The sequence below is a fragment of the Diabrotica virgifera genome, chromosome 8 (genome assembly GCF_917563875.1).
Source record: "Diabrotica virgifera virgifera chromosome 8, PGI_DIABVI_V3a".
Classification (NCBI taxonomy): Eukaryota; Metazoa; Arthropoda; class Insecta; order Coleoptera; family Chrysomelidae; genus Diabrotica; species Diabrotica virgifera.
Window position 1 is genome coordinate 52237164 of NC_065450.1, and position 10072 is coordinate 52247235.

The window sequence follows — 10072 nt, forward strand, 5'->3', positions numbered from 1 at the left end:
ATATTGCTGATGTGTTTACTTTGGTATTAATTGCTTTATTGTAGTTTTTTCATTTCTTTTATAACGGTATTAACAATTTATTCATGTATACATTATTCCATTTCTTGCATTTATTACGTTGATTAAGGTAGTACTTTAATTATTCTAATAAATGTAGTAATTCATGATTTTACATAATAAATTAAGAGCAGTAGCTGAACAAAAATTGAACAAATATAGACACTAATTTGCAATTATTATATTTTACACACTGCTGAATGCTTCACTTGTTTTATATTTTTCCCTCATCCATCTATAGAATAACTTAACCAGATATCATGCCCCCTTATCCATTTATAGTTATAAGAGAAGAATAGTTAATAGAAGATGCATCTGGTACTAGTTTGCAGAAATAAAAAGTTTTTTTTATTGAATTAAATACAAAATCAAGATAATATTTATCAAGATAATTATTATTAACAATTCAAAAGTTTCTGGAATTGACAACAGACATTATGATCCTATTTCAGAAAGGCGAAAAAAATGAAATCTGCAAATTTAAGATTGAAAACAAAATGGTAGAGCAATTGATAAAATTTAAATACCTGAATACCTTGAATTCATAAAGTAATATTCAGAAAAAGTGAAGGAATAAGTGGTAAAAACAGGCAGACTGATGAGATGCTTCAATGATACAATCTAGAGAAATAAACACAAAACAACTAATGACAAAAATGACAGAAACACAAAACGAAGGTACATAAACACCAATAAAATGATAATTATAAGAAGAATAAGCATAATTATAAGAAGACTAAGCGAGAAAACCTCGATGGACAAATGGACATAGTAAGGTTCGAAATACGTAGATACAGGATGGACCTCTTACAGTGGCGGCTCGTGACCTCAGTATGCGGGTAGGCTACACATATACTTCGGGTAGGCGACAAAAAATATCCTACAATTTGTAATACATTTTGAGCCGTCTTGCAATACTAAATGTAATCTATGAGCGCAACAATGTGTAAAAATTGCTTTTGGAGCATCTACTTTAATTTTTGATTGTAATCCGTTTACACTTGCACCATCGTAAAATTGAGCAATTAATTTATTTTTGTAATCATATGGCTTAAGCATGTTTGAAATTAAACTGTATAGAGCGTCTGCAGATCTATTCTCGCTAACATCAAAAAACCCTAAAAATCTTTCTGTTACCTGACCAACTTTGTTAACAAAACGGATTGTTAAAGTACACTGTGATTTTTCGGTTATATCAGTAGTATCGTCCGCTAGTATAGAAAAAAATTGAATTTCATTAATTTCTGTTGAAATTTCATTTTTTACATAATCGGCAAGGCAATCTATTAAATCATTTTGTATTGTTTTTGACAAACCCGTTCTATTTTTTAACATGATCCTGGATTTCTTGATCGCGTTTAACTACTAAATTAAAAATTTCTTTAAAATTACCCATGTTTGAAGAATTATGGCTCTCATCACGACCGCGAAATGCAAGTTCTTGTTTTACTAACAGAATTGTAACATCAATTTCTTCAACTTCTTTAATCTTTTTCAACTTCTTCATTATATATCTTATTAGATACAGAAATTTGTCCAGCTAAAGCACTGTCAATAGTTTGTTTATTTTTTTCTAACCGTTTTAAACCTAAGCAATTGTTTAAATGTTCTTTCGAAGATTCATATTTTTTTACACTAGCTGATAAATTTTTCAAATCTGAATATCCCTGACTCACCCAAACATTTTGCTTCAAATTTGAGAGCAACAGACAAGGCCAACAGAAAAGTGAATTTTTAAAATAACTTCTGCTTAGCCATTTATGATTTTCATACCATATTGTTTTAAACGATCTCGAAAATGGTCGATTGTCTTTTGTCTTATCTGTGGATAAAATTGTTAAATTTGGTAAAGGCCGGCCCATTGAAATAATTTCTGATCTTTCTTGATTTTGGCGCCTTGAAAAAGGCGTCTCGATCAAACTGCATATGACATCGTTTAAAATATTCATATTCGATGACTAAAGTTTTTCCACCAATAAAACTAACACACCTACGTTTCAACAACGTCAAATATTACTTATTTTATTTATGTATCAAATAATAATTTACTCTTCGAATAAATTGATAAGTTAACAATTAACCTCGCTTTAAATTTTTAATTATCTATATAATCTAATAACACAATTCGTCAGTTTAACTTTAAATTATTCAAATTGTACTGAAACACAATAAACATATAATGGACGACTGACAAATAACTATTCACAGATTTATTGGTCGTTAGTGAATTATTACTAAATATAAATTAATATAAAATTAAAATGCCCTTCAATAGACCGATCTCAAATTTACCTGTTTATTATTCAGTTTTCATAAACAAATTTAAATTGTCCTACATAGTTTTATTCAATACTTAACCTACTAATAACAGCCAAAATCAAAAAACAATTATTTAAAACAGTTTCACAAGACACAAGAGAAGCAAGTGATAAAATTGTGTAGGTCCGGCTATAAGACTCTGTGCGTATCAGCCCTTTCAAAATCGTAGAATACGGTCGCTACCAACAGACCTACAGCAGGGCTGCTCGCGTAAACAGAGAGAGATCGCACGTCAATTCGGTGTTGGCGTCGTTCTATTTCAGGCTACGTTTTCAAGTGCCTGACCAAGGAAGAATATAGAATCACAGTACTACTGATACTACAAGGAGCGTACAATAATTATAACTACGGAGAAAATTTTTTGGATATTTTTAAAAATGATTTGGATAATTTTTGCTATTTTATTGTAGGTATTGTGTCAAAATTTATAAATTATAATTTTGAAATAAGTAATTTATATTAATAATTTATATTATTGTACTACATTTGAAGAGGGTAGGCGGCGCCTACCTTGCCTACCCCGACGGGCCGCCCCTGCCTCTTAAACGAATCGGTGTAGGTGTAGGTAAGATGGAAGGAAAGAATAGAGCCGAAACATTACTAGGATGGAAAGAAACAGAATGGTTAGAATAATCAAAGAAATTTCATCAATCGGAAATAAGTAGGTACAATCATAGTGTTGGCTTTAACAAATAGTAACATTTTAGATTGATGTTTTAAATTAAAAAAAAATACATTTAATAGTAAATTTAATAAAGGTAAAAGTATTAATGGTTCTCAATCATTACCAAAATAATAATTGGCTTTGAATAAAAATGTTAACTATTTTTAAGTTAAGAATTTGGTAAAATATATTTTCAGCAAAAATCTCCAAAGCTTCGTCAAACTGTTTTATTATTGAAAAATATAGAGACTATGACAGCATCTTCCGAATCTGAATGGAAAGTTTTTTAGGTATATATTCTATAATAACTGATATTAATTTCTCATTTGTCCCTATACATAATATATTTGTTTCCTATTTTTAAAAATTCTACACAGTTAAATATTATATTACACAGTTAAATATTATATTTTCATTTAGGGATACTAGTCAATAACATTTAAAAAAAAAACAAGACAAAATAATAAGAATAGATACTAACAAGCAGTCCAATACTTAATAATAAAAAATTAAATGAATAATTCAAAGAATAATGACAGAGAAAAGTATCACAGGCAATTAAATAAAATTTGGTTTGACTTGGTAAAAGAAAATTTAGCGTTATAAGTTTAAAAAGGTTCTGAAAAATGTTTTTTCGTATACTAAGTTGTCTTATACTTAGTTCTACTATAACAGTTTTGTTGTATGACTTAAACATTTTTTAAGATGTTAATTTACAAGATTCAATTTCGTAAGTTTTTAAAGATTATTACTATATTTTTACAATGTAGATACCTATATTTAAAAGATTAAAAAAAAGAGTTTGTTGTAAGTGCTCAATACTCATACAAAACACAATCTGAAAAGGACTCTATTTAAAATAGTTTCAGGGCGTAGGAGCAAAATTTCGCGGCATGTGTTTTAAATACATTTATTTTTTTGAAATCCCGAGAAAACTAATAAGTATTTTTGAAAAATTTAAACACAGAATGAAAGTCCTTTAGAATAATCAAAAAGTTTCGTCTGAATGAGATATTTGAAATTAAAAATCACACTAAATTTTCTCTTTTTCTTTTTACCCCTGTAACTTATTAAAATAAACATAGAAGTTTTCAGCGACTTTTGGCCCGCGGTTATAATGCAATCTTTCATTCTGCGTCTAAATTTCTCAAAAATACTGATAAGTTTTCTCTGGATTCGAAAAAAATTATTAAAACAATTTGGCGCGAAATTTTGCGCCTACGCCCTTAAGAGGCATTACTTTCCAAGCAAAGGTTTTGTGAATATAACAGAAATTATTCGATTTGCATCTTCACAATAATCTTCAGAAAAATCAAAATGTTTGTTTTTGAAAGAAAATTGTCCAGTTTAATATTTTTACGTATTTTTTAAATTTTAAAATCATCGATATTTCTTAATATTACACTGATTGCAAAAACTTACAAACAGTAGTTAAAATGTACAAAGAATTCAAAAACATTCAAAAAGATTCAAAAACATTTTCTAAATAATATTTTTATAGCTGCATTTAAATTTTATATTTAATAGTGTATTCAGATTTACTTTCTAAAGTCAGCTAAAAGTGTCCTTATCATATTTATTGTTCCTCCGGTATTTAAAGAAAAAAATATTTTTGCTTTCTCAGTAATAATAAACCCGTTAAAAAACCTGCTACTTGGTTCTAGTTGATTAAAAAATCAGTATTTTTGATGTGTGCAAAATATTAATTAGGCACTACTATTAATCAATAATTTTAAAAATTTACTAAATTGTAATAACTAACGCAAATATGCCGATTGGAAAATTGATAAATATGTTATGTTGTGATCAAAATACATCAATAAAAGTCTATTAAAACCGGGGGGGCTATGTTCAACGGTCCATATTATAAAAATTGGCAAATATTTATTGCAAACCTAGCATTAAAGAGAAAACTAAATGTTCAAATCATCTTTTAGTTGTAATATGAATTTGATAATACTCCGAATACTATGAATTTTCCATAAGAGAGGGAAAACTACTTTCGAATAATTTTAATAACAATAATTTCAATGATAAGGGAATTATAAGAGTAATTATTACATAATAATCAAGAAAATTAGACAAATATTCAAGTAAAACGGCTAATAAATAAGAAAATTTCTTTCTAAATTTTCTGGTTATACAATGTTTATTACAATATATTTTTTAGGTATTTACTTACAAATTAATCTGTAATTAATTATCAAATTATATTGTCATCTTTTTCCGACGATTATATTTGCATTTACTGTACTATTTGAAGAAAAATTCCTTTTTGATTACTAAAAAATAATATACCCCTTATAAACACCGAAGACTGGGCTCTAATTAATTAAAAAATCAGTTTATGCCTGCTAGCAATAACACATCTTAAGCTTAAGACGATAATAAGATAATAATTAATATAATATAATTATAATATAAAATAATCAAAAAAATAGAATATAAAAATAGCTATAATTGGTAATGTAAGAATCGAAAATTATGGTGAAACTTAAGTGAGAGTCCAGGTGGCCCTAATGTTTTTTTGTGAATAGGTATTTGCAAAATATTATTTGGATTGGGCACTGATATACCTACATCAACAATTTTAAAAAATTATTAAATTGGAATAACTAACTCAAATTGGAAAATTAGCATGTTGTAATCAAAATTTATCAATAAAAGTGTATGGGTATAGGCGCAAAATGTCGCCTATCAAAATGTTCAATGTGTTTTAAATGTACTAATTTTTTTCGAATACTGAGAAAACTAATAAATATTTTTAAAAATCTTCAACGTAGAATGATATATTACATTATTTCTGAGTGCCGAAAGTCCCTGAAAACTTTTATAATGTTTATTTTAATAAATTACGGGGGTAAAAATAAAAGAAAAAATTAGTGTGATTTTTAATTGCAAATATTTCATTCAAAATAAACTTTGTATTGATTCTAAGGGACTTTCGGCCCTTGGTAATAATGTAATCTTTCATTCTGCATTTAAATTTTTCAAAATTACTTATTATTTTTCTCAGGATTCGAAAAAAAATGAATACAGCTAAAGCACATTGAAAATTTTGACAGGCGACATTTTTCGCCTGTCCCCTTAAAACAGGAAGGCGTAAGCATGTAAAAATATGAAGATTGTTTAAAAAATAACACAGAAAACAATATAACAAACAAAAAAATGTATGACAAGAAACATTAAATAACTAGACCTGGTGTTGTTTGAGGGTTTAATAATGAAGCTGGATAAGAGGGAGATAAGAAAATATACAATACTTATACAACACAACTAACTGGAGTAGCAGAAAAATACAGATACATAAAAATCTGCAAGAAAATAACTTAAAAAAAAGATATTTAACGGCCAAAAAGATGCCGGATTAAATAAAAATTGGCTAATATTTATTGCAAACCTGTCATTAAAAAGAAAATTAGACATCCAAACCATTTTTTAGGTGTCTATCAATTTTATAATACTCTGAAAGGTACGACTTTTCCATAATAAAGGAAAAATCATTTCAAATAATTTCAATAAAAATAAATTTCAATCATAATAGGGATGTAACGGTATTTATTACATTATTATTAAGAAAATTAGACGAATAATGTCAAACAAAACGTCGTCTAACAAATAAGAAAGTATTTTCTATCTAAATGTTGTTGCTAATAAGCAGGAGCGTCATTTGAAATTTTGTTTGGGGGGGGGGGCAAGCACTATATATACAATACATTATATATGATGGTATGATGAATATTGATGTATTTTTTGTAAATTTCAGTCATTTTCAAGGCCAGGGGGGGCAAATGCCCCCCCTGGACGCCCAAATGACGCCCCTGCTAATAGGCTATTAGGGTTTAGTTAAAAAAAAAACCAGTAGGCAGGTATGTATTTTTAATATTATGTTGTGAAAGTTTGCAAAATAATAATTGAGCACTACTATCAATCAAAAATTTTTCTAAAAATTTTACGTTAAAACTGGTGTAACAGAAAGCAATTGTAACCATTGGAAAATTGACGTGTGATAAAAATACATCCATAAAAGTTTATTAAGGGTGTAAGAATGGAAAAATACGGAGAACACTCCGCTTAAAATACAGAAATTAAACAATAAAAAAACAAAAACAAAATATACCATGACAATAAACATTAAATAACTGGACCTGGTGTTATCTGAATATTTATTAATGAAGTCAGTGGAGAGGGTGACAACAGAGTAACCAGGATGATCCTAAGGGGGTCGGTTAAAACTACTGGAGGGTATCTGGGATGTATGGTATGATAATGGTGTTAAACTTATAGAGCTCAAAGTACATTGCAATGGGGGGTTATAACCCCCCAAACCCCCCAGGCTACGCCACTGGAGAGTGATAAGAAAATATATAATAATTATGCAATCCAACTAAATGAAGAAACAAAAAATTCAGAAATGAAATGGAAAACGTGGCATTTATAACTATAGTAGCTAAAAATTACAAGAAAATAATTTGACACAATAATATTTAACGGCCAGAAAAGATGCCGAAGGAAATAAAAATCGGCTAATATTTATCGTAAACCTGTCATTAAAATGAAAATTAAATATATTATCCAAGTCATCTTTTAGGTGTACATATACGAATTTTGTAGTACTCTGAATGCTATGAGTTTTCCATAATAGAGGAAAAACCACTTCAAATAATTTCAATAATAATAATTTCAACCATAACAGGATTATAAGAGTAATTATTACATAATAATCAAGAAAATTAGATAAATATTCAAGCAAAATGTCTAATAAACAGGAAAAATATTCTTTCTAAATTTTCGGGTAACACAATGTTAATTACAATATTTTTTTAGGTATTTACTTACAAATACAAATTATTCCATTTGTAATCAAATGAAAAAAAAAACATATATGTATAATGACGAGAAACATTAAATAACTAGACCTGGTGCTGTCTGAATGTTTAATTAATAATAAAGCTGGAGAAAAGGGTGATAAGAAAATAATATAATAATTATACAACCCGCCTAAATGGAGAAAGAAAAAAAATCCAGAATGGGAAAGCATGGCATGTATGCCAATCCAGCTGAACATTTACAAGAAAATAACTGACCAAATAAGTAGTCACTCTGCTTATTCACAGAAATCAAACTAGAAAAAAAACAAAAACAAGATATACATAATATGTATAATCAAACAAGGTTAATAATGAAGCTGGAGAAGAGGGGGTACGAAAATATACAATTATACAACACAACTAATTAGAGTAACATATCAATCCCAGCTAAAAATGTACAAGAAAATAACTGAGAAAATGATAATAATAATGGTAGGAAATAATAATAACACGGAAAGAGTCCCACCAGAGCTCAATCCTTTTGATGCCGTAAGTATCTGGGATGAGTCAATTTTCCCCTTAGAGGGAGTGTGAGCCGTATGGCTAAATCTGATGGTCTATAAAGAAGCCGTATGTAATGAAAATCACATATTTCTGTAAACCTGTCAGTAAAAACAAAATTAAACACCCAAATCCTCTTTTAGGTGTTGATCAATTTTATAATTCTCTGAATGGTAAAAGTTTTCCATTATTCCATAATAGAGGAGAACTCAGTTCAAATAACTTCAATTATATATCAATATAATATCAATTTATCATAATAGGGATATAAAGGTATTTATTACACAATTATTATTAAAGAAAACTAGTCAAATTATTTAACAAAACGTCGTCTTATAAAGAAGAAACTATTTTCTTTCTAAATCTTTTGGCAACACAATGTTTATAGCGATATTTTTTCTAGATATTCACTTAGAAATTCATTTATCTGTCATTTATAATCAAATTATGTTGCTGTTTACTTTTTTATCTGTTTTAAAACAATGTAAAATAAATATAGCGATAATTAGAGTAATAATAAACTTACCGTCTGCTCTAGGCCTGATAGGACTCGCCGGAGGAGATCTCGGGGAACCCCCTGGAGGACCAACCCCTTCCTCTTCGGAACTACTCGAAGACGGAGTGCTACCACGTGTAAAGCTCTTGTTGTTGTTATTCCTGCTGTAATAGATGCCGTTATTCTGCAGCAACATCATGTGCTGCTGAGCGGCGAAGCTGTTAAACTGCTTCAGCTGCGAAGCTACCGTCGCGGATGTTTTGCTTTTAAACTTCGACATGGTAAAATCCAGAGGCTGGTCGGTTTCATGGGGAGCAAGGATCATATGGCTGGGAGGTTGATGTAACAACATTGACATACTATCGTCTTTTGGTTTGTTCCAGAAATGGTGCGGAAAGTCTATAATGTTATTGTTGATATTGTTTTTGAACGATTTCGGAGTGTCCTTATTTTGGAGGGTGGGTGAGGGGTTTGATTCTACCCACCTCCGTACTGTGTCACTTTTTAAATCCGCCAGATTCGCAATTTTTTTTCGAAACACTTAACAGTCACAAAGTCATTCCACTGCACTCGGTTGATATGTGTCGTCACTGTCACTGGGCACGGGGTGAATTTGTTTGTTTTTTTTTTACACAGTAATCGCGGAGGGGCCCCGTGTGGATAGCGCCACTGACTATAGCCGTATAACAACGCGTATTTGCATCAACGAGTAGGATGCTGGAGTGGAAAGGTGGGGATGTGGACCCGGGCGCTAACGTAGTGGGGCCAACGCTCGACCAATGGCGTTACGCCTGTATTCCGATATACAATAGTATATAAATTCTATGGATTATTTATTTATTCTACATCTTATATATGTATTTATGTGAATATATGTATAGAAGCAAAAGGATTACACGTTTCTTTCCTTTTCTTTTTTCTGATGCTTATTTTAATGGCGTACTAAATCAATATAGATTGCAATTTAGATTATTCTTATACTTTTCGCGATATTTCTACTAACTTGTAGGGAACGTTACTCTTGCAAAGTTATCATTTTTATCGAACAGGTCATTTGTAGACATATTTTGAGTAATTACTAATATTTTATAACATAAATCATAAAATCTAAACTACAAGACACTGACAGTTATTTGAATGTATGAGGAACAGACGCAGATCGAA

The 10072-nt window shown here is 29.5% G+C and overlaps 1 protein-coding gene across 2 annotated transcripts in view; it reads right to left on the minus strand.

The window, feature by feature from the left end:
• LOC114339800 (protein nubbin) overlaps positions 1 to 9281 on the minus strand; it is a 413621-nt gene extending 404340 nt beyond the window's left edge. For both annotated transcript variants that reach the window (XM_050657778.1, XM_050657777.1), the window contains exon 1: positions 8939 to 9281. In XM_050657778.1, coding sequence (XP_050513735.1) covers positions 8939 to 9266 — 328 coding nt within the window. In that variant the 5' untranslated portion in view covers positions 9267 to 9281. The remainder of the gene's footprint in view (positions 1 to 8938) is intronic.
• Between the last annotated feature and the right edge of the window lie 791 nt (positions 9282 to 10072).